This window comes from Trachurus japonicus, chromosome 23 (assembly GCF_045865225.1).
Source record: "Trachurus japonicus isolate A0001 chromosome 23, Traja_1.0".
Taxonomy (NCBI): domain Eukaryota; kingdom Metazoa; phylum Chordata; class Actinopteri; order Carangiformes; family Carangidae; genus Trachurus; species Trachurus japonicus.
In genome coordinates this window covers 12,806,309-12,831,732 of record NC_140929.1, presented here as the reverse complement: position 1 = coordinate 12,831,732, position 25,424 = coordinate 12,806,309, and the positions used below count along the sequence as shown (strand labels likewise).

Genomic DNA, 25,424 nt, shown 5'->3' with positions numbered 1-25,424 from the left:
TATTCATGAATTCATGCCATTACTGAAGTAATAATTCAACTTTTTTTTGTTGTGTTTTGTGCTTTTAAAGAAAATTCCTGAAGATTTTAACGTTTTCCGGTTGATCCAAGAAATGAGGACGCAGCGACACTCTGCTGTTCAAACCAAGGTTTGTTTTTAGCTTCAGCTTTAGCTTCAGACGCTGGTCTTGTGCCATAAGATTTGAAACAAAGTTGCTTTCAGTAATATGAAGTAAATATTGAAATGATAATGAGTGTTTGGGGCGGTAAATGCAGGTCGCTGCAGCCAGATTCATCAGCCTCGGGGATCTGAGGTCAACACCGTGTGATATTTGTTAGTTTAATAGATTTCCACAAGCTGGTTTCTCAGCAGCAGCGTTAAAAACAGTGTCTGTTTCTGTGTATTTGAACGAAAAGGAACCAACAGAGGCTGTGAAAACATTTTGCATAATGATCCTAATACCTGATTTTGGGAGCGAGCTAAGTAGATTAAAGCGCTGATCGAGGGTGTGCACACGGCGCCCGGAGATCGTTTCACAATCGGCTGCGTGTTAGGGAAAAAATAATGAGTTGTGTAGTGTTAGAAGTTGTGGGAGGAACCATGGTGACACATTTTTATGAAACTATATTACTGATTTGTGTGAAAAGACTCATGACTCACTTGTTGCTCTTTTAATATTATGTATATATTTACTGATTATGTAATTATATTATGTAATGTTTCAATCAAACAATACCAGAATGTGTCTATGACAGCATCTCCCTCTTTATTTAATCTGCTGTAGCTCCCTTTATTATTCATTCATTCATTCATTCATGTGCTGCTTATTGCACCTGGTTGAAAATGGATCAGCTCACACATTCTCATATAACAGGTTTATGTTGTTTGCTGTGTTTGCTGCAGTGGAGAGAGGCAGCGCTCGGCCTGATGTAACTCACATTTCTATCTTCACATTCACAATAATGACACACAAGAGTTTCCCCTGACCTTTTGCACTTTATTTATGGTCTTCCCTCCCACACACACACACTCTCGCGTTGGGAGGGAAAATGAGTCCTGTCAGATAGATTATAGCTTTGCCTCGATAGACACCGACACAGGTGTGAATTCAATATCTCAGACGCTGCTGCTGCGAGGCGGTAACTGTAATGTCGTTTCTGAAAACACACTGCAATACCCTCGCTGTCTTTCTGCAGAGAGTAATGAGATTACATCAGTGTGCGCATCAGTGCAGGCCATCCCATTGTTTTCACACACAGGTTCTGAAAATGGATGTTTTTTTTGAGAATCGACACAGAGAATGTTTTTGCTTTTTCGTATTGATTTGCTGAAACGCTCTCCTTCACCTCTCCTCCCCTCCGTTTAACCCCTCTGTTTGGCTTCCTGCTGCAACACCTCTCTCTCTTTCATCACTACCTTATTTTGTCCTCGTCTTTCCCTCTCGCTCTTTCTCTTTCTCTCTGTCTCTGTCTCTTTTTTTTTGTCTTTCTCCCTGTAGGAGCAGTACGAGTTAGTACACAGAGCGATCGCCCAGCTCTTTCAAAAACAACTGCAGCTCCTGGAGAGCCCCACCAACTCACAGATACACGATGGCATGGTATGACACACACTGACATACACACACACACTGTATACATGTCGTCTGGTGTTAAAGAAAGACAGGATGTCGCTGAGTAACACACTCGGAGTGGGAAAAAAACACAAATAATTAGTCACAGGGGAGGGAGAGGGTAGGGGGAGAAAACTCTGCTCTTTACACAGACAGAAAAAAAGAAGAGTTACAGAGTTGGTGCCAAAGAGAGAGGAGGGAGTCTCAGAGATCTGCACACACACATTTAAAGGAGCTGGAGGAAAAATGGAGCTCCGTTCGTCACCTCTCTGCCCTCAATTTAATTCACTTCACACTCATCATCTTCATTGTGCCACAAACATAAAACGTATGGACCCTATAGGAAGTGTCCTCATTGTCCTGACTGCCACTCCCTCCTGCCGTCGCACGAGAATCGCAGCCGAAGCTAAAGCCATTACTCATATGACAAAAATAACATTAAGGAAATCAAAGGCGCAGTAAATGCTTTGTCCTCAGTAGCTCACGCTGCCTTCAAATGCAGGTCATGTACTAGAAGTCTGATCTGATGGCAAAATATTGCACATGACCAAATACATCAGCTCACATAATTACATTGCAGTTTTGGAGGAAGCTAAAGAAGCTACAAGCTGCTCCTTAGAGTAATGCTACACAAGCTACTGTAAACCATAAACCTGGAGCTTAAAAACACACTGATGCTTTTACATCTTGTAGAAGAAGCATCAACTGTTGATTAATATGATAAAGAGATGTATTAAATTGTAGAAAGTTCAGTAAATTATAGTCAAATTAAAACGGATCAGACCAGCATCAGATCTGCTTCTTGTGTTACAGGTTGTTGGTCCGGTCACACACGTCCAGTTGATTGATCCTCTCCTGAAACACTATATACGACTGGTTTATTTTCTGTTTCTGAGCTTTTCAAACCTCAAAATAAATAAAAAGCAGTCAGCAACAGTACTTGTTTTAGGGGGAGAAAATAGCTACACTCCCAGCCTGTTGCTGGGAAATGTAGTTCGACTCGTACCACCATAATTCCCTGATCCTGTTCTGCAGCCATGTGAAGATAAACGACAGAGAGCCCGAGGACAGAGAGTTCAGCGTCTGACAGACCTAAAGACAGAGGACACATTAGGACTATGAAAGAGTGAATTGGCAGCGATCCAGAGCCGACTTCCTGCTTAGGAAGCTGTGGTGACATCACCCCTCTCCCATAATGCACTTTCACAGTCTCAGAATAGGCACGCATCCATTGGGAGAGGGGGGGGACCCAAGCAGGAGACAGTCACACAAACACACATGTTTACATATTTTTTAAAAAAAAGACTCGACTGACAATACACTGTTGGGTAAATCGTAAAAAAAATCTTTTAGATTTTTCATAAATATATATTTAAAGATGTATTTTAGAAACTCTGCTGTTATTTGTTAAGAGTGGGTGTGGTGCTTGTGGAGGAAAACAACTCTGCTGCATGTTTGCGGCTCCTGATTATAACCTTGTCATTATCTTACAAAGTTGCAAGTCCAACAAGCTCACCACACACACACACACATACACACACACATGGTTTAAAAAATATTATCAGTGTGCTGCACTGACTCAGTCCACACACACGTTGACTCATGTCCAGTCAGCCATTGTCAGCGACTAAAACACCCACATAGGTGCTCTCAATGGCAGCATGAACAATAAACCTACACATACACACGTCCCACACACACACACGTTTCTCTGCTCACACGCAGCCGCGCTTTGTTCGCAGGACGTATTCCTACCAACACGCACACGCAGACCTCTATACGGACAGATGTGATGTGATTGGCTCGTGTGTCTTTGTACTTTAATGTTGAGTGACCTGATTTGCCCGACTGTCATGGGTTTTTGACGACTGAAGTTGTCCTGTCATCCTCTAATTATCAGAGTAGAGAGAGAGTCAAATTAATGAGTCACGGGGGGAAGAGAGAGAGAGAGAGAGAAAAGGGAGGAGGAGGGAGATCAGAGTTGAGACGAAGAGAGAGAACATTAGTGAGGAAGAGGAGGAGGAGGAGGAGGGATTCTTTCAGAAACTGTTTTGATCCTTTGAGCAATTTAGTTGCAGCTCTCTCTACCTCCGCTCCAGGAGAGAGGCAGAGATAATAGACAGGAGCGGCTGAACGTTTCAACAGCAATTATCAAAACTAAAGTCACAGCGAGCGCTGAAATCGACTTCTGTGTCTGAGCGAGGCTTAAACAAATCAAAATGTTTTAGAAACGTAGCAAGACTAATAATAACACGCGGCGAGAAATCGCACAGATGATTGAGCAATTAAGGTAAGGCGAGGTAACTTCCACTGTCGCTGGTGGAAATTTGTTTTTCTGCATAATTGGCCATTTTATATATAGATGGAAACATATAAAAGCTCAAAGATTGACAGTAAACAGACTAAAGGCTTCAATATTACAAGACAAATAAACACATTATTTTCGAACCATAGAGGTATAAAAGCTTATGGTGGAAGGTGTTATCAGCAAAAAGTAAAGTTATACTCATGTAAAATAAAAATCTAAGTTTGATCTCTGATGCATTTACTGATCAGCAGCATATTAATGTGGCTGAAATCTTAATCTGCAACAGCTGGAAGATGCAAGTAGCAAGTAGCAGTCTTCCAGAACTCTTCAGTATCTACGTGCAGCATCTTTGATCTGACGATACGAGTGAAACTTGTAGCATGATTTTTTGTTTCCTGCACAGCTGCATGTTTTTGTTGACCTAATCTTTTTGTGCCGTCTGTCCATGTGTGTGTGTGTGTGTGTGTGTGTGTGTGTCAGGATGAAAGCAGTCCAGACAAAGCAAGCCAGCAGTCGGACGACGAGAGATGGGACACGCCGCCTCCCAAACCACCTCGCATACGCAGGTAAGACACGTCCCGTGACGGGGGTGGATTATTATTATTATTATTGTCTTTTATTTTTAATCTGCAGCATCTTCACCTCTTGTTTTCTTTGGGTTTTTACATCTGAAATCGAACATCACCACCAGTCGGTTGCAAAAAACGTAGTAGAATAAACTCTCAGCCTCCACACAGATGAATGAAACGGGCTCACACAGAAGCGAGCGGGAGGTGTGAAGCGGTCCGTCAGTGGACACAGTGGGTGTTGTGTTTTTTCAGAGGAACGCACACACACATACACACACACACACACAAAATCACAGCAATCGTTTGTGTGGCGCAAACAATGAAAACATGTGAAACTGGCCCCCGAACAGAAGCAGCAGCCGTTGTTTTCACCTCTGACGAACCAAAAGAGTCGCCCGTCAGCCCACAGATAACACCCAGCCTCCAACTCCAACTGCTGTAAAGTTGTGTTGTGCCTCTGAACGACCGCCGTGGCCTGAGGAGGAGCTGTATTTAGAGGCCATTTTTGCAACACTTTTGCAATACTCTGCAACATTACGTAGTGTTGTTGAACGCGTCGCGACCCGAGGCCAGTCGAAGTAAAAGTGCTCCAGCTTTCATCTTTGAGAACAAATGCACTCTTTTTAGACACATGCAGGCGTCATTTCAAATACATGCCCAACTGTATCTGTTGTACACAAACACACACAGATGTACTCCCTCCCTCTTTTCTTTTTCTTTCTCAAGTTTTTCCCCTCCTCCTCCTTCCCTCCCTCCTTCCCCTTTCTCCCTCCCTCTCTCTCTCCCTCTCTCTGCTCCCTTTTCCTCCCTTTCCCCTCATTTTTGATTTTGCTATATGTGCCCAGCAGGGGTTGTGCTCCACTTTCTCTCAGCCAGTTCATCTGCAGCCCCTCTTTCCCTCCTCTCATGATTTATCCACAGAAGGTACGGTCTCTCTCTCTTTCTCTCTCTCTGTCTCTCCTTCTCTCTCTCTCTCCCCTCGACCCACCGTTAACAGCAGCAACACATACGCTGTGTGTGACGTCTGAAACAAGCCTGATGGATGCCACCGCTCAGAGAGTTGCTTCAGTGTTGCTGCTTTAATGTCAAAGAGGACTTGTTGTTGCCAGGATACACCGTTTCCCTTAATTACCTGTTGCTAGAAGCATTGTCTAAAAATGTCCCGTTTGACAGCGTTTAGCGTGTTAACGTGTGAATCATCCATGTGCTTGGATTTATATTTTTATTTTTATCTTTAATCTTCGTCTTAGTTTGATGTCCACTTCTGAAGTTAGGAGAGAGATAGATAGATAGATAGATAGATAGATAGATAGATAGATAGATAGATAGATAGATAGATAGATAGATAGATAGATAGATAGATAGATAGATAGAACTTTATTCATCCTGAAGAAAATATAAAATAGAAGAAAATACAAATAAAATAAGAAATATATGATAAAAGATATCCTACAATGTCTAAAACAGTAAAAATAGACACTACTGGTGCAAAGGAACAGCCAAGACGTAAGTTAAATACAGTGCTGCATAATTTGAATGCAATACAATACATAATCATTTGCTGACTCTGTGTTGCTCTCGCTTACCGCACTAAAATTATCTCGCTCTTTCTTCATTTGTCTGCTTGTACGAGGCCGGCTCGATGGGAAAGCAAACATTTTTCAGAGGTCCTAATTTTGGGATGTAGCTGCAAGTGATCTGTTTACTGCAAATCCGTTTCTTTCCTGTCCTAAGTAAAACATACAAATTTGAGCTTGGAAACGCTGCCAAAATAGGAAGTGTTCCTAGAAGTGGGTCACGCAGCCTCGACGCCGGTCAGGAGTGTATGTATGGGTGTCTCTCTTTCTCTCTGCTCGTCTCACTCGGTTTCCTAAAGAAATAATGTCAAGGCCTAGTTTAAGCCTGAGAGTATTCTAGTGATGGTTAGAGCTATTTTTACCAGCATAGTCCACATTCTGCCGGTCACACTCCCCCCTGGGTCACTTTAAGGGGTAGGGGTGTGTGTGTCGGGGGGGGAGGGTTTGTGTATTTGAACGAGATGGAGGGAGATAATACAGGAACTCTACAATGAGGTTGGAAACATGTTCACAGATACTCAGTCATGAAGTTTTACATACATAGACCCACACATTCACAGCCACACCCCAAAGAGTTCACATCCTCTACTGCTACTGTCAGTATCGACCGCGTGTGTTGAGTGAAAGCAGTCAACTAGCAGGAGGTGGCATTTAATGTGGCTTCAGTCAAGTATAAAAAAAAGAAAGTTCATATTGATTCATATTCTTATTCCTCACTCACACTGCGGTGACAGATTGATTCAGATTCAGACCTGTGCCCATTGCCCAATAACACACATACATATTAGATACAGAAGAAACGGTTTACAAGAGGTTACAAAGTCCACTGCTCATATTTAGATAAATCCACAATCCATTATCAAGAGAAAAAAAAGTTCAAAGTTGAATCCCAAAATGTATCAAAATGAAGGAAAAAAAGAGAAATTCACCTAAGATTAAAACTACTTTTAAGGTCTGGTTTAAGTTTCTGGTTGTTCTCTTGTTTCGCCTGTGGGATTTAAAAAAGACAGTTCAGTGTGTGTTATAATCCTACAAAACATCTTGGATATAAACCCAAACCCGATGTTTCTGTAATCTGTGTATTGTGATTCATGAATGAATACATTCCAGAGGTGTGTTTTGAGTTCGGCTCTGAGGAGACGCGGCTCTTCATCTGAGACAACTGAGGCCTCATTGTTGGAAGTGGTGCGCGTCTCCTGTTGCGGCTTTTGCAGCACTTGTTAACATTGTGAAGCAGTTAATTCGTATGATTTGCAGACAGTCAGATAGATAATAATCCAACCCGGTGGGCAGAAACACACATTTGCTCAAGCTGTGGTTTGTGTGTGTGTGTGTGTGTGGAGTGGAGTTTGCTGCTTTTCTTGCCTGCGTGTGTGTGTGTGTGTGTGTGTGTGTGTGTGTGTGTGTGTGTGTGTGAGAACGTAGCCGTGGACCAGGATGTGTCTCTCTGAGCTCCATCCCCTCCTGTGTGTGCATGCACGTCCCACTGTGAACCAGCGCACTGATTAAAAATGCAGCATCTTCCCTCTGGAGTACATATGTGGAGGGCACAGTGCACTTGTCGTGTGAGCGTGTGCGAGTTTGTGCATTTATTTATGAGTGTGGGCGGTGTTATTACATAAATTTCAAGTTCCTCTGAAGGCGTGTGCACACATTTGTGTTTATGCGTGGGAGTTTAGGTTGCAAATGTGTACCTAATATGTTTTTATGCTTAAGGGCAAAAGGAGAACAACAGGAGCGTATGGTTAGTTTTGTAGTTTGCAGCTCTTTGAAGTGTTGGAGAATCGTTCCCACTTCTTAGAGATCTTGTCTTTTTTACACATAAGCTTTTTTTTTTTTTTACTGCTTTAAGGGGAACGTTTTGATTCAAACTGCAGTAATATTTGACAGTATTTGCAGCCAAAGCCATAAATATAAACATTTTATGGCTGTGAATGAGATGGAAGGTGTCAGATTGCATAGCAAAAGCCAAGTGAGTTAGTTTGACATGATGTGGACACAGCTTGTTTTAATACGTCTGCTCTGGTCTTGTCAGGGATACACAATATTGGATTTTTGCTGATATCCAGTGTCAATATGTTCAAACTCATTTTGGCTGTCTGACGATGTCAATGCTGATATATGCACAATGTTTCTCCAGTAGTACATACATACTATGTGCTGGCCTGGGGGTCATTAAGAGCTACTGTATCAGACCGGTCATGATGATGTCACCATTAATAGTCGGAGTCATTATCGGCCGATACAGATGAAGTAATGTGTGTCCCAAATTCTTCTGGGAAATTGAGATCATGTGATGGTGAACTTAAAAACATATCAGAATTAAAGGTTATAGTTGTAATAACAGTGCTGACAAATAGACAGTTTGAAAAAGTTGAGTGTGTGTGTTTGTCAGTGAAAGTCATCGGTGAGTTAAACAGAAAGTTTTGAAGCTGTTTCTTAGTAACACTTCCCCCTTCATGGAAACACTACTACTCTTCTCACTTCTTGGAAACCCACATCATATGTTTTTTTATGGGTGCTCATAACCTCAATTTGCTTTATGCATGTTGATATACTACTTATTTGTTTTTGCGGTGGCTTATTAGTGTTTGCTCCTGTAACAGCTCAGCGTCCCCCTTAGGAATCATTAAAATTTCATCTCATCTCATCTTATAGGGATTCGGGGCCTGAATAAACTCTGTGGCATCTGAATGATTCATATCCCCATGGAAACAATGGGCACCAAATGGGAATCATCTGTGTTACTGTTAAATATGTCTTTTGCTTGCTCAGGCAAAGAAGGATGATATAGAGGAAGTGAGTCTCATGGGTATTTGTGCATTTTTATTATTGGAAACTCCAAAGGAATAATGATGTTCCAGTTTAAATGATCAGAGGAGTTGCCAGTAAGTGAATTATAAGACCAGAGAGACTGCTGGTTTGTAAGGTGCTGTTAGATCCTGCTATATTTATATTTCTTTCTCATTAAATTCCATTAAAATCAAAACTTAATAGGACGTAATAAACAAAAATAAACATGTTATTTAATGACTTCTGTCTACACTACAGCACTGAGGCGCTATATGAGGAAACCTACAGTACGACTGCAACTCCAAGTTGCTCAAGAAAAGGAAATCCCCCGTTCTTCTATCTTGCAGCAACTTCTCGCCGTGTCTGACTTTCTGTCTGTCTGCGTGCATGTGTGTGTGTTTGTGTGTGTGTGTGCGCGCAGTCAGTCATATGTTAGGCTCCTGCCTCAAGCATAGCACATCACCACATCCTTTCACTGTATCTCTGTGTGTTTATATATTTGCATGCATATGGAATATGTATATTTTAGTGTAGTGGAACAATATCTTATAATGTATCAATTTCCATTCCCGAGTGGCTGCCTTTTGTCATAACCTCAATATCCTGTATGTAATTCGCACGCCTACGCTGTGTGTATCTATAGGTGGGTTATTGTGAGTGCACGGTAAGCATGCTACAAAAATACACAGCACTCAACATGTGGGTGACTGTTGCTGGAGTACAAATCAGTCTTTATGCAGAGAGGAGAATTAAATGTTCTTTGAACACCATGTCCTTGGCATGGACCAGAAAGGCCTCCATAGTTTGCTGCATAGATTCTAATCAAATACAATAGACTAGGAAAAAATACCACACTTGAATATCCCCCTGGGAAAACTGTCTCAGACTTTGCTCGGTTGAAAAACATTAAACACAATATGCAACTCATGCACAGGATAAACATTGCAGTGCTGATACAGATTAATTTCTTTTTGTTTTCTTCACATCAAAAGACCGTGTCCACGTTAAATCCACGAAAAACAGGTGACTCCAAACACCGAGGACCCGCGTTTGTGTCCAGTTTGTCTGCTGTGTGGTGTGGACACCCTGGGAGCATATTGCCTCACTTTTTCAAACCCTGCCATCTAGTGGCGGAAACCCCGACATGAGCAGCAATGAGCCGCCTTTGAATTTAATAGAAGTTTGTTTCATCATCTGGGTTTCGTCACTCCTTTAGATGGAGAATAATTTAAACCTCTGTTCAGATGTCTGTATGATCTCTGCCTAGCATGATGAAACCTTTGCCTTTTCATCACTTTCATTTTCTAAATGGTGTTCTCGCAACTTTTGATTTAAGCCGCTTTTGGCCCTTTTTTTCTTTTTAGCTAAAGCAAACGGCCCAGTTTTGTAGTTCAGTATTGAAACATCTTTAATAATAGAGCAAAAGCAAAATATGTGGGAATCAAAATCAATGCCTTTATGTTTGTGAATGTGGATTTTTGGCGTGTTAATAGCACCTTCACTACATATTGAGGCGTTATTAGATAACATCAAAAGCTAAAGTTAGATCCATTCAGAGAAAAACCTTGTCTGTCGTCCTGTTAACCGAGCTCACTCTCTCTTTCTTTCTAGTTCCCAGGCGGAGGGCGACGTTAAGGAAGAGATTCTCCAACCCCCGGAGCCTCACCCCGTACCCCCCATCCTGACCCCGTCTCCTCCCTCGGCCTTCCCCACCGTCACCAACGTACGGCAGGACAACGACCGCTACCACCCCAAACCTCTCATACACGTCCTGGCTACGGCGCAGCAGAACGTCACACAGGTAAAGTAGAAAAGACAAGTAAATTATACATGGGAGATCTGTCCATGTAGGTGTGTACGGTTCTCTGTGAGGACCTGTAGCTTTACACTCACAGATCCCCGTATCCAGAGTAATGCAGGGTTCCCACGTCTCCTGGAAAACCTGGAAAATCTGGAATATTGTTAACCAATTTTCCAAGGAAAACACATGGAAATGAGAAAAAAAAGTCAAATATCCTGGAAGAGCTGAAGTGGTCCTGGAAAATGAGGAAGGATTTCTTTTCCAAATAAGTGCCTAGCAAGAAAACTAGCAACTTTGTAGTGATGATTGTCTCCTCTGCTGAGTGACAGATAGAGGAGCAGCATAGAGCTGTAAAACAACATGTTTGCGTTGTTATATGATAAAAATGTCAAAATTTCTAAGCATATAAGAGATTATTTCATAGATAAGTTAGTGAGTCATAGACTGCACATCTTTAAATCAGACTTCTGGGGGGGAGAGAAGAATAAACATAGAAACAAACTTGTTAAATGTACAAAATTATTAGAAAAAAATACTTCCCCAAAGCATGAATGGAGCGGGGGATGTTTTAGTGTAAGGTATAATAACATTTCTGTCATACTGTAGCAGCTGGAAATGTCGTGGAAAGTGATTTCAAGAAAAGAGTGGGAACCCTGTAACGTAGGTGGATGTGAAAAGACATAACCAAACTCAACTGTGCAAGATTGAGTCGGAGCTCCTTTTGACCAGTTATATACATCAGTCCCATCACTACAGACTTCAGTAGAAGTGAGTGGGAGATGTGTGACAATTCATAGGACAGATGTGTGATACCAGTTTTTAATATCATGTTTTTTGGGGGTTGGTATCTGCGTGATGTTGCATTTTTAAAAGGTTATTAAACGCCTTGTTTCTTCACTTCCTTTCCCTTTCAGAATAAAGACGTGGACAAGCAGCAGAACCAGTCAGAACCCAGTCCAAACAAACAGACCAGTCCCTCGGAGCAGAAGGACCAAGATCTAGAAAGTCGAAAACAGCAGACGCAGGTCTCCAATCTGGATCTCAACGAGAACTACAACAACAAATTGTCTTCGGCGTCAACGAAATCCGAATCGGGCCAAAGCCAGACTCAGACCTCGTCCTCCTCGCCCCTCTCCCCGGTCCTTGAATGTTCTGGCGCTCCTCGGATCGAGAGGAAGCTCAGCATTGAGATTAAAAAGGTGCCGTTGCAGGAAGGACCTCGTAGCTTTGACACTTCTCCCTCGATGGGAGTGGCGTGCGGGCTCGCCGGCGCCGGCGGCTCGGCCAACAGCGGAGGGATGCTGCAGAGAGGCCACGCCTTCAAAGCTCGCTCCGGCCAATCCCTGCTGACGTCTAGCTCCTCGCTGTCGGAGGACTCGGGCACGGAGGGGGGAGCGGGCGGGGAGGGTCACGCGGATGCCGCCGCCGCCGCCGCCCCGACCAGACCGAACCACCTCCCCGTGAAGAGCGGCGAGAAGGCGGAGCCGCTGGCGGGGGAGCGGGGAGAGGCCAAGGCCGGTCACGCGGCGTGGGCTCAACCCTGCAACAGCCCTGAAAAACATTTCCCAAAGACCGCCTCCTCCTCCTCTTCCTCCTCGGAGCGCGTGGCGCCGTCGTCGTCCTCCTCCTCCCACCTCTCCTCCTCCTCTTCCTCCTCCTCCTCCACCCCCGTTAGGACTGCCCTGAGTTTCACCAACCCCCTGCACTCCGACAACTCGGACGAGGAGGGGGACGGGGAGATGTCCGGGGGGAAGGACGGCTCTCGCACTAGTGTATCCACGGCGACGGCCATGGTAACCGCATCCCCTCAACACGGAGACCAGCTGCCGGTCAGGAAGGTGCTGCCGATGTCGATCGCAGGGCACAGCTCGCCATCGCCGCCCGCAACCACAGCAAGTACGTCCATCTACCGCTTCAACCGAATGAGCCGAGCTGCTTTTCTCACTGTCAATTAACTCTCACTCTTAACCAATCGACTAAGAAACCAACAAATTAACCATGAAGGTCGTCAGATTAGTGAGCAACTTGATTCCCTTGCTTTATCAGGTTCAGATGAATCAATAACAGGTTAAATAGTCAGGTAAATTACCTCAGAAATAATCCAAACAGCACTTAATTAACTCAACTGAACCCTGAAATCCAGCGCAGCTCAGTTCTAACGAGACTGGTCGAGTTCTTCTCCTTTAAAGGGATTGTTCAACATTTTGGCAAATTGGCCCATTGCCATAATCCCTATAGTTTCAGGAGTAGGTTTTGTTACCTTTAATTGTTGGTGCAAGCTATTTTTAAAATGGCAGAGCAGAGCCGCGAGCTGCTCAAATACACAATCCAACAACTCCAACTCCAAAACGCACAAGTTGTGACCTGCACATGCACCACGCTATGAGATAATAATCAAACGTTACGAGACAGAGTTGTTTTCGAGGTAAATTCATGCATAACCGCTGATGCGCATTCCCGTCTGGGGCAGTTTTTCGGCAAGCATTTTCTGCATTTGCCTCGAAAGCAACTCTTTCTCGTAATGTTCCGTTATTATCTCATAGCGTGGTGAATGTGCAGGTCACAACTTGTCCACGAGAGCGTTTTGGAGTTGTTGGATTGTGTATTTGACGAGTTTGATGAGGGAAACCAAGAAAATCCCATGAGCCTCCTTAGCGTAGCTCTGAGCAGCTCACAACTCTGCTCCGTCCTTCTAAGAATAGCTTGCACTGACAAAATGTTGAACTATCCCTTTTAAACGCCGGTAAAGGCACAAAGAGTAACTCTGACAACCTGTCCTTATTATCCCAGCTCACACATGTTCAGGGGGAAAAAACCACACGGTAGAGTCATTCTCTGGGTCAGTGAGGAGAGAGAGGTCGCAGACAGACCACATGCTAATGATAAGTTTTATCTGTCAACACATAAGACTCGCTGGGTTACACGGTTCTGTCTGTCAGGAGGGTGGGAGGGGGAAGTTTGAAGCAGGGAAGAGAGAGAGAGAGAGAAAAAAAGAAATGAATAAGAGGAAAAAAAACAGACGGGGTCAGTGAGATAGTTTCCAGTGAGGCTCATATAAAGCATGACTGTATAACAAATTGGTTGGTTTGCGAGGAATGCTGCAAATGTTAACAGGCAAACATCTGTCAAAACAACTCTTCTCTTCCTCTTCCAGCTTGTGTGTGTGTGTGTGTGTGTGTATGAATCTGCAAACAGGAGGAAGAATGAGAGAGATCCTGTTTGTATATCTGTGTGTTTTGTTTCACCGCGGTTGTGAGTGTCGACCGTGTGTGTGCATGTTGGATGGTGAAGGACACTGCATGATGCTGACAAACACACACACCTCTGTGCACGTTGGGTTGAGCAGAGCAGTGTCACACACCGTCTGGTTTCCGCGAGCGTCACTCTCACTATCGCTGAACGACGAGGTTTCTGAGGGGAACGGCGGCGACGTCGCATCCCCCTCCGCTGATCTTTGATTTCAAAATCGGGAGATTCTGAAATCTGATTCTTGCTGTGATTTGCGGCCGATGTGAGACGGAGCGGAGTGAACTGGACTTTGTCTTGGGACAGTTTTGATCTTGAATGGCCCCTGGATGAAATAACTCTTCTGCATTTTTAGATATTTGGATGAAACTATGAGGAGACATGATGCGAGTTGGCCAGCAGTGCACTTCAAATTAAAATAAACTGGAATCAGAAGAAACATCACTCTTTAGTTTAAGTAACTTATTCTGTCTTTAAATTATAGATAGACTTTAACTCAAACGGAAATAATTTTCAGTAACACAACCAGTTTATTCGTGTTTTTCATGAGTAGCCATGGCATTTGTAAAATCTTGTAAGTGGTCAGCACAAGCAGCTTAAACACACATCTCTAGATTAGAAAAGGAATTAATTCCCAGAATAATTTGGAAAATGTGTGGAGGTGGAGCTCAACACGCAGTCTGCTCAGAGTGGCCTGCTTTCAGGCTGTTACAGTTTGCAACGTCAGAGAAAGACGAGAAAAATCATAAACTCTTACCGACAGGGCCGTTGTATAGGGGAGAAAGGTGATGATAATTCTAGGGGCCCAGCGCCCAGTGGGGCCCACAAAAAAACCCAGTAGTCTAATCTTTGAATGACTGAATTATTCTGCATAAGACCCTGATTAGTACTCATAGTAATGCTGCATTAGCATCAAAACAAAGTAGGCTAAATAAAATTTTTTAATACATACGTAGTCTAAGAAAAAAAGTGGAAAAGTCAGGGGCCCACTTTAGTATTCTTTCAGGGGGCCCAGAATTCCTAGCAACGGCCCTGTTTACAGATTACACTGGCGTAGTGATGTTAGTCAAATTCTTTGTTTAAATCAACAGCTATAAACACTGAGAAACTGTCAGAACAAAATTATTATTAACATAATCTGATTGTTTTAAAAAATCAAGTTTAAATCATATCTTGGCTATTTAAATGTCAGGCCTCTTGCATCTTGCTCTCCTCAAGTGTCTCCAGTATTTAAAACTAAATGCAGACATATCTGCTTCACAGCCCTGACGTGGTCTGTCTTCGGTCTGCTTGGCTTTCTGGCTCATTATTTGTCCAGGCTGTGGTGGCGCTTTGTATAATCGGCCATGAAAAAGCTAACGGCTGCTGTTTGATCGGTTGCAAGAATCTAATGACTGCCTGTTTGTTGATGAGTCGCACTGAGCAAATTGCCGCTTTGTGGTTGGTCGAGGGGGGAAGCTGGTGGCTGCTTGTGTTTGCTTGTTTTTAGCGGTTGCACTGTCAATAAATCAATCCATATTGATTGAGCACATTTTAAATTGTCTCACATGTCGGTGACAAACAGCATTATAAACACAACATTGGAATCAATAGCAGAGTTATAGAGGGATACAGAGATATAGGTGAAAATGTAATTAGATTTATAGGAAAGGCAATTATAGACATGAAAACATACTGATTAAAAACTATGTTTGGCTACCAATATAATAATCAATATCAAGTAACTAATTATTCACTCATAATGTTGCTTATAAGCAGTTGTTGCAGCTGTTAAATTCATTTAAAACCTGACAAAAAAGCAGTATTTAAAAGCAGATTTACACGTTGTATGTGCCTGTAACAACACTGAGAATAACTGAGAATTCTGTTTTTCTGTTTATTCTACTAAGATTTATTCTGTAATTGCACTGAACGAGTTCAGGAGCAGCAACAACATGTCGTCTTTGTTGACTCTTCCTCTTGTCGCTTCTGGTGACGTTAAACCTGCTGCTGCAGTCGCCTAATGTTTTCTTTCAAACGGTACAAAGCCTCGATTAACTAGAATCGAATTCAGGCCGTCATTAAGACGAATGTTACACAATCCAAGGCTGTTCGATTGGATAGATAGATCAGCTTCAAATGAGTTGCTGAGTTGCTGCAGTCTCTAGCTAAAGAAGTGATAATCAGATAGAGCCAAGGCAGCTGTAGTCCAGAGTGTGTAGAGACAGACACCACAACAGAGGACACAGTGGAGTTGGCGTGAAGGTTTAAGAGTGAATCTAAAACTTCCACCAAGAGGAGAAACATAGATCGTCTTTACCAGTGAATGAGGCTCATATTTTAAAATGGCGGCATTATAGTCGGAGCCTCTGAGTAAATTTCAGTCTGGATGATCAGGACAGAATATAATTTAGAGGTCAAGCGAGAAGGAGACAAGTTAATCTCATGGTCCATAATAAGGTCATTAATATGAAATGTCATCCTGGATATTGGCCTCGCATTAAAAAGAGCCGCAGCAGATTTCAGGTAACTTTCTATCAGATAGAACCACACAGGCCAGTTATTATTGTCGGCTAAGTCACGCCAAGCTGAGATAATTGAGTTTCTATGGTAAACAGGTGGCATTGTATCATAATAACAGACAGTAGAGGATGAAAGGTCATCGTGGTCTCTGGTCTAACTGCTGAGTTTGGGTGAAGCAGAAGCAGAACTGAAGCAGCTGGGACTCAAAACAGGATAATTTTTCCTTATTAACGCGTTCCCGTGCATTGATTCCCTCTCGCAACGCGCTGCAGCAGGAGCTAATCGTAATGACCTGCGGGTAATTATCCAGTGCAGCGTAGAAAAGCGATGTCCTCAGAGATGGAGATCGTCAAACGATAGTCCATCTGATGAGGAGAAGCAAGGAAATGTAATTAGAGCTGTCTGGAGCATGTCAGTGATTTTAGCGGTCATGCCAGAAACCAATGACTGCTGATACACATACACTGCTTAATAAAAGCACAGTGGCTGCCCATCTCGTGTGAAGTATTATTTATCACCACTTTTCCTCCGACCACACTTACTTTACATGTCTGAGACAGTTTGTAGCATCAGTGTCAGTGTTGTTACAGAGCATCTGCAAATCCACCTGCATCTGTTACACAGAGCACTGGTGATACTGAGAGATGATCAACATCAACCGTGAGAATAAATATGTGAATCTTTGCGAAGAAAGAGAAAAAATTAATTAAATTGCTGTATCTTATCTTATTAAGTGCATGATTTTATAGCTTAATAATTCCGATACTGTATTTCCCACGCACTGTATTTGTTCAGAACATCAATAATATCAAAAAACAAACTATACATGTATTTCATATTAAACAAACAAGTCGGAAAATAGCTTTTAAAACTTAATTACAACAGCACATATATATTTAAATTAAAGATTTAAAACTTCAAACTGCTTTGTTTGTTAAAACAACAATCTAAGCCCAGTTTAGTTTAATGTATGATTTACCAGTGAACATTAATAACAATAAATATAGAACATAAAAATGTTATTTATATTTTAAGACAGAAAATAAACACATCTTTTTCTCTTTCATTATTTACCACTGACTTATTCAAGAGTGACATTTAATATATTTGCATAAATCCGTTGTGGAACAAACACAATCTTTCCCTTCAAACTGTAAACATGGTACAGGTACAGGCAGCTGTCTACAAACTGATTCATCCTCACATAAAGTCATAATATTAATATTGTATGAAATCTGCCTCTGATCAGCTTTTAAACAGATGTAACGGCGCCAAAGCTCCTTGTTGTCACAGAGCAGTTGCGTATTGTCGAGGACTTTGTGTTATCTGATTATCAGAAGGATCAAACACTTGTGCTACGATGAGCTTTCCTCTGTCTCTGTGTCGATCTCTTGTCTCTCCTCCTCCGGTCTGTCATTAACGCTGCTTCTCATGTGACCTCTGACCTTTTAACCCAGACTGCTGGGACAGCGACGACTCCCCTCCCCCCCTCCCTGCGAGAACCCCCGAGTCCTTCATACTGGCCACAGGTGCGTTGTGCATTGGTCCGAGCTCACAGGTGTGTTTTCTTTTGGATCCACTGGCTCGCCTCGCCTGGCTCCGTGTTATTGGTCGACTCCAAACAAGCTGGAACCGATCAATGATCGATTAGGAACCAGAAGGGGGGAAAAAAAGAAATCAATAAGAGTCTTTGTATTAAAAACACAAAAGGTAACCAGGTAATCCAGTTGTGTTGTTGTTGCTGTGTCCATGTAGGTGGTAGCTGCTGTATTGCTTATTGTTTTATTTCCAAGGGAACTCTTGGTTGTTTGATCCAGTCGCCGCTGATCCGAGCAAATCCGTATTTACCTCAGATTTTCTTTTTCCCATTTTGTACCTGCTCCTCCAGTTGTTTGAACAGCTAGCGGCTCAGTCTCTCTCATCCGCACTTCAAACAGACAGACGGATGCGCACACTGCAGGTATCAGGCCTGCGACCTCTCTTTCACACCACAAGTCTCTTTAATAACTTCCACCGGCTCGCTGCCTTCTGCTTCGGTTTTGTTTTTCCCTGTGCAGCACATTTCAACCAACCACCAGCACACGATTTGTGTTAGAAGACGAACAGAGGCTTTATCAGCGTTACAACACTGGAGGGCAGCATTAGCTTTTTCAGATCTGCAGTAGCTGTGTGCGTGTGTGCAGAAGATCATATTAGAAACTGGTCACAGTCAGAGTTAATTGTTTTTTGGAGTCATTTCTAAAAGGTCACAGCTCTCACCTGTGTTCACTGCTACAGAGACGACACTCATTCTGCACATCCTGTACTGTTATATGGACATAAAATAAAAACCAAGAGTGGAGGTTGTTGTGCTGCAGAAGTGTGGAGATTAAAGGCCGAGTGATGAAGAGAGATGGAAAAAGCTACAGTGTGTTTGAAAGGAAACGTGTGTGTGACTGTGCGTCTCATTGTGCTTCATGTGTGCGGCTTCACCTTCAGTCATCAGCTCATCTAATCCACTACTTCCCTCTTGCTCTCCGCCAGACCCCACGGAGGTGAGGACGTCAGCCTCGGCCGAATGGAGCGGCTCGCACACAGGTACCAACACACACATCGCAACACTTGTTTTTTTGTGTGTGTTTTTTTTTTTTAAATGACATGTTCACAGCATTTAGTCAGCAGAGCAGAGGAGGAGACGGGCCGTCAGTGTTTTACAAATTAGCCGGCGCTCGATAAGACTGACAGCATTTGTCAGGAGGGCAGCTGTAAGAGCCAGAGACTGATAAAAAAAAAAAAAGAAAAAGAAAAAACCTCTATAGAGAGGTGAAATGAAAAATGTGTGTATATGCTTATCCGCACTACGAGGACTGTGGGATGATGGTTACTACCAATTTATTGCCTCAGTGGTTCCTGTGAGACGGAGAGAGAATACTCAAAAGAGAATAACTTGGATTCTGCGACGGTTTTTCTTTCACTTGTTCTGAATAAAACTCTTTATAATTTACCGATCTGGGTTCAAGTGTTATACAACAACACGTAGATCACTCATATTCACTCTGTGTTTCCACTCCATTAACCTGTGTTTGTGTGTGTGTGTGTGTAGATGTGTCAGACTGCGTTAAGAAGACGTCTCCAGCTGACCCTGCAGCTGCTGGCACCACGGCAACAGACAGCAAGGCAGACTTGGGTGGGTAAGTCTGCTGTCTTTCCTCCTCTCCATGTCCTGACATCTGTGATTTTTTTTTTTTTTTTTTTTGTAAAGCCGCTTTTTTTCCACCGTTCAGCCCTCAAGAGGAACTCGAGTATTATTTGCACAAGTTAACGATTTTTCCTTTGCTGACAAACATGGTTTCTATTAATGTCATCATTTTATTATTTTTTATATGTGTGGCACTGCTTTTTCTCTGAGCTGCGTGTGCAGAAAAAGTAAAAGTGTGATGGTTTTGAGGACTGAAGGTTCACCTGTTCTTCCTGGAGACCAAAGAAAAAAAAATCTTCACACGTTTTTTTTTAAAAATTCAACTCCGGCTAAGAGCTTCCTCCTTCCTCCTCTCCTTTCAGGGTTCGGTAACCGCTGCATCCAGCCCAAAGGCCCTCGAGAACCCCCCCTGGAGTGGACATGATGGAACGATCCGTCTGCCCGTCCGCCCAACAGTGTCCTCGCCTGTCAGGAGACGGACTCTGCCGATCTCACCTGGCCGGTCCAAAAGAAAAGAAAAGAGAAAAAAAAAAACCCAGAGTTGATAGATGCTACACAGACAGACAGCACATTGTTACATAGAAGCTCCTTCTGTGTAACCCTGTGCCAAACGGCTTGTCAAGACCGAGCTCCTCCTCCTTCCTGCTCCTCCTCCTCCTCCTCCTCCTCCTCCTCCTCCTCCTCCTCCTCCTCAGTCTTTCCTTCAAAGTGCCACTCTGTGCAAAGCGGAAGGACACTTTTACTGGTCAAGTGGCTTGTCCATTTTAGAACAAAGCCCATGTTTTCCTGTTGAGCTTGCTGATGTTGAGGTTTTGACTTCTCTAGACGCTGACCTGGGATCAGTCTGGTTATTTCCCTGTTAACGGTTAAAGGTTAATTCCTGTTTTGTTTTTTTTGTGATTTAAAAAATGTTTTTCTCTCCGAGCTGTAGACACATCATGAAGATTTGCCCGTTCTTAGGCTAAATGAAGAGAAATGTAGGTGTCAAATTAAGGAAAAGTGTTCTCCTCAGATTAACGGGACGAACTCTTTGTTTCATACCAAATGAGAAAAGTTACTTTTTTTTTTTTTTTTTGTCCTAAATCAGGAATTATCTTTAATCAGTGAAGCTACTGTGGGAATCTGATTCCTGAGGTTTAACTGAACTCCCAGAAGGTGTCTGCTTCCTCCTACTGAATGAACAACAATCTTCAAAGCGAACCTAGATAATCTGTTACCCATGATGCAACCGTTTCTGTTGGGTTTTGTACAGGTTGCCAGGGTGCTCTCTCTCTCTCTCTCTCTCTCTGTATCTCTGTCTCTCCCTCTTTCTGTGTGCTGGTGCTACATTACAAAGGATCGGCGTTGAAACGGGAACACTAGAGCTGACCGTCTCTCACCTGTGTTACCTGCAGCGATGTCAGCTCTGGTGCTTCACACTTCTACGCCGACCTCCCTGGTTTTTTACCAGAGTCAGAGGGCTGACGTGGTTTGGTCACTGCAGTCGGTGGTGGTCGGTTTGTCAGCAGCTTCACCAAAGAGCAGCGTTCACCCCTCTGAAAGTGTTGATCTTGGAGCAGTTAAAGGTCTGAATCCCTTTCTCTTTGGCTGAAGAAACTCTGCACCCCGTTTCCAAACCTTAAAACACATCCAGTGGTCAAACTCGGCGTCGGCCCTTTGACTCCGGCCCTCACTGCTGGGACCATGAGCCTGCCTTAGTCCGCCCCTCAGAGAAGACAGCCAATGACAGTCCTCCTTCATTTGGCTTTTCTCCTCAGTTCATTTCTCTCTGTGTGATTTTGGCTTCTCCCGCTCTTTACTCTGGACTCTTATTTGCTCTTTTATTTCACCCCCCCCACTCCTCCTTCTCCCCCTCCTCTTCCTCCTCCTCAGATGAAACCGACGTGCACGTCTTTTACTTTTGCAGCCAGTTTCCTCACAGCAGACCTCAGTGTTTGGAAGTATGAATGTCACGCATCATCTGAGACTCTCTCAGATCTGGACAGCTTGATATTTAAACCTTAACTCGTTTGGTTTCTCATCTGACGGCCGACTCGTACTTCAGCTGCTTCTGTGTGTGTGAGACAATGATCAAATAAGACTACAGCAGCTAGGGACCCAGGACTACTGTTTTCTCCTGATTTATATTGTTCTCTGCTAACTCCTCCTTCATTAGCTACCATAACTATACAGTATATGCATTTTTTTTTATATAAAGATAAAGAACTGTACAGGGCAGTTTAGGTATATAATATTTCAGATTGTTTTGCTATCTCTTAAATATTCTTATTAACAGAAGATGTAAGAAAGTCAGTGCATGATGATGATGATGATGACAACGATGATGATGATTCCCTTACACAATGTTTCCCTTCAAACTGTAAATTATTTTGCTGCCCTTTTGTTTTTGCTTCTGGCAAATATTTCAGGGTTGTTGTTGTTGTTGTTCTTATTTTCAAATTATATGCGTTCAGAAAGATTGAATTTTTTGTTTTGTTTTGTTTTAATTGGTTGGCAGGAGAAAAGCATAGACTGCCAGCTGCCCCCCCCCCCCCTTTCAGATAGCTACAACGGGCTCCTAATAAGATTGTAATAATAATATTAATGATGATGATAATAATAATAATGATAATGGTCGTTTTTTGTAAATGGTATTTTAAAGTTATTTTTGTATACGCGGTTGTTTGTTGCGTCACAAATCCACTGCTCCCCATCCAAACCTCCACTTCTCTCTTCTTTTCTCTTCTCATACGCTCTTTGCCTCCTTTTATTTTCTTTTTTTTCCCCACTTTTCACTCTTTCTTTTTCATTTTTCCGCTCCCTCTCTCAGCTCACTCTTTCAGCTCGCTCTTTCAAAGTAAAACATGCCACAGAGATGGATCTCTTGCTCTGGACAAGGAGCATCTCATTATTTTCCTCTTCTCTTGTTCTCACTCCTCCCGCTGTTTCCCCTCTTTCATCTTCCTCCACTTTCACCCTCATTTATGCCTTTTTTCCCCCCCATTTTTTTGAAAGGCTGTCGCTTTTAACGTGTCACTTCACTTAAGTAAAGTATCTCTTTACTCTTTGGAGGTTCAAAGTAACAGAATATTCCCATGAAACGGACGAGTAGACATGTTGAGAAGAGGCATCCTTTTTAACTTAATTCATCATTTCTCCTCTGCTTTATTTCCCTCAGCACCCTCCTCTTTCTTTTTAACCATCTCTGCCCCCCTCCCACCCCTGTCGCCCCGCACACTTAGCCTCTATCTCAGAAAAGAGCCCACCTGTGCCTTTAAGAGAGAGCCCGCCCCCCTTCCCCTCCCTCTCCTCCAATCATCATTTGTGGCGTGAGCGATATGATTCGCTGCTGCTTGCTCATCGCCTCCTGTGGGACTCTCATTCAGCCATGCTCCTTGTCCCCCTTCCTGTCACACACACACACACACACAAAAACACAAACATAAACACACAAGTACACCCCAAATGTTTGTATGTTGCAGAAATCAATCAGTAAAAATGAACGTTAAGTAAAGCCCTGCCTCTTTTTCTTTATTTATACATGACAGTAATACTAGGTGTGTGTCTGTGTGTAGCTACTCATTTCCAGTGTAGACCAATCCAGTGGTTAATAAATCACTTTGACTTCTTTCTGAAGTAAAATAATTAAATTGTCTCTCCCACCGGCTAAAATCTCTCCATATAATCTGATAATGTCAATCACAACTGACTTCAAAATGAACTTCAGTATACTGTGTGTGTGTGTGTGTGTGTGTGTGTGCGTCACAGCAGGAGATGCTCTGTTACACCTGGATCTGCAGACCGACATGTACGCACACACGCATACTAATATGACAATTAATTAATCATAGCAGATGGTATAAACACACATTAGCTCACTGTCTTACACAGGGACCTTGAGGGTTTCACATTTGTATTCACTTTACACACATGGTGAGGAACAGCAGGTGGGCGCGAACGTACTGTAATTATGTGCCAGTGATCACATGTAGCCAGCCCTCACATCAGGTTAATAATACAAACAACACACTCAATATAATATTTCATGTGTAGCTGTTGCAGCACACCTGGGTGTGTGTTCGTTTTATATCATAGGCTCGGACAAAAGCACTGATCCACAGATGTAACATTGGATAATATTGTGTTTTTGTACATTTAAACCACACGGAAAACAATTAACAGAAATTACCAATTAAGTTAACAACTGTCACTTTAGTACTGTTTGACATATGATTGTAATTCAAAGATGAACACAAAATTCAGTGAGAAAACCTACAGGAATAAGATATATGATCACATTCTAATGCACATAACGATTGAAACGATTGAATTTTCATAGCTCATGAAACATACAAGGTTTATATTGGGGTATTAATAGAAATCAGTATTGTTTACACCTTAAAGTTCATAATATCAGTGTCAATACATGGCTCACACCCTGTCCAATGAGATCCACAGTGTAACATAATAGTAAGGCCTTGACTACTCACTGTGCTGTTTAAAAGTATGTCTGTCAAAGTTTTTAAATGTTAAAGTAGGATAAAGTTTCTTTTTAATATGTAATATATTCCATAATAAAGTAAGCCAGAGAGCCTCACATCACTCGAGTGGTTTCTTCACTATACGTTGTCATGCACATTTTATAACTTCCCCCCTTTATTTTACTCACAGCTGATAATCTATGCAGGGTGTTCCTCTCAGCACTGTATGAATACTGTCTCACACACTCTCTGTGTGTGTAGTATAAATTAAGCCAGGTTGCTATCTTAACTGGGTCACCTCAGTTTTCCCATGGAGTGGTTTAACATGTTATGTAATGGCTTATAAATATAGCCAATCAGTGTTGAGTATAGCACCAGGCTGTGCTGCCATCTGAAGAAAATGAAAACTGTGTCAGCTCTGTGTTGAACGCCTGGAATATAAAATGTATTTGAATAGACTCATTTCAGGTAAAGTAGTTTTTATACAGTAGATGCTGGAAGAGTTTGTGTTTCTTTTTACACACACACTTACTTCATTGTGTTATTCTGCTACTGCACACACACACAGACATCAGATTTCCACGTCCGGTTTGCATCATATAATAATCTTGTCACAATGTTTATGGCCGGCTGTAACTTTACAGGCCTCCTTGTGCAGCAGCTAATCATGTTTAGTATTCACGGTTGGCTGTCACACGTCAACAGGCCTTGTGCTGAGAGGTCCACCAATCAGTCTGAGCGAAGGAAATGTTTTCATCTCAATAAATCAAAGTGTAAACAGCGCTGGAGGATTCATGACACTGTATAATGATTATGTTCTGTGTGTGTGAGCGTGATAAACTCATCCAGTTGTGAAGATTAGATGAAAGAGGACACGTTTATCTCTTTGATGGGAGCGTTTCCATTTCAACAAACACACCCCACAACAGCCACCAGCAGCAGCAGCAGCAGCAGCAAACTTCTCCACATGTTCTATCACTCATCTGTAAAACTGGACTCTTTTACACTGATGGTTGGTCTGCACAGTGCCGGTGTCAAGTCCAAACAGGGACAGAAAAAATCTGAGTCCAGAACTTATACTGGCTGAAATATAATGACTCAAACTAAAAAAACACAATAAATTTTAACATGATAAAAAAAAACAATATTAGTGTAACTATTACTACTACTACTACTACTACTACCACTACTATTACTAAGTAAGTAATCTCATTCACTTTGATACACATTATTTTGAATCACACACAACTTTTTTTCCCAAAAATATTAGTCTTTAAAAAAAGAAAAGAAATCAAAAACAAATTTTCTAGTTAATTAATTGTATTTATCAACAAAAATAAATATGTATAAATGGATTTTAATTGGATTTTACAAAATCAGC

At 42.4% G+C, this 25,424-nt stretch overlaps 1 protein-coding gene across 8 annotated transcripts in view; it reads left to right on the top strand.

Moving 5' to 3' along the window:
* Window positions 1–23,076, top strand: part of ptpn12 (protein tyrosine phosphatase non-receptor type 12) — a 47,400-nt gene extending 24,324 nt beyond the window's left edge. For 2 of the 8 annotated variants that reach the window (XM_085769843.1, XM_085769844.1), the window contains 9 exons: window positions 71–148; window positions 1,499–1,597; window positions 4,398–4,483; window positions 10,468–10,657; window positions 11,572–12,553; window positions 17,863–17,934; window positions 18,929–18,982; window positions 19,488–19,571; window positions 19,946–20,209. In XM_085769843.1, coding sequence (XP_085625969.1) covers window positions 71–148; window positions 1,499–1,597; window positions 4,398–4,483; window positions 10,468–10,657; window positions 11,572–12,553; window positions 17,863–17,934; window positions 18,929–18,982; window positions 19,488–19,571; window positions 19,946–20,007 — 1,707 coding nt within the window. In that variant the 3' untranslated portion in view covers window positions 20,008–20,209. Of the gene's footprint in view, window positions 1–70; window positions 149–1,498; window positions 1,598–4,397; window positions 4,484–10,467; window positions 10,658–11,571; window positions 12,554–17,862; window positions 17,935–18,928; window positions 18,983–19,487; window positions 19,576–19,945 lie in introns of all 8 variants that reach the window. The other 6 variants (XM_085769846.1, XM_085769845.1, XM_085769847.1 and 3 more) reach the window with 6 other exon arrangements.
* The last annotated feature ends 2,348 nt before the right edge of the window (window positions 23,077–25,424 follow it).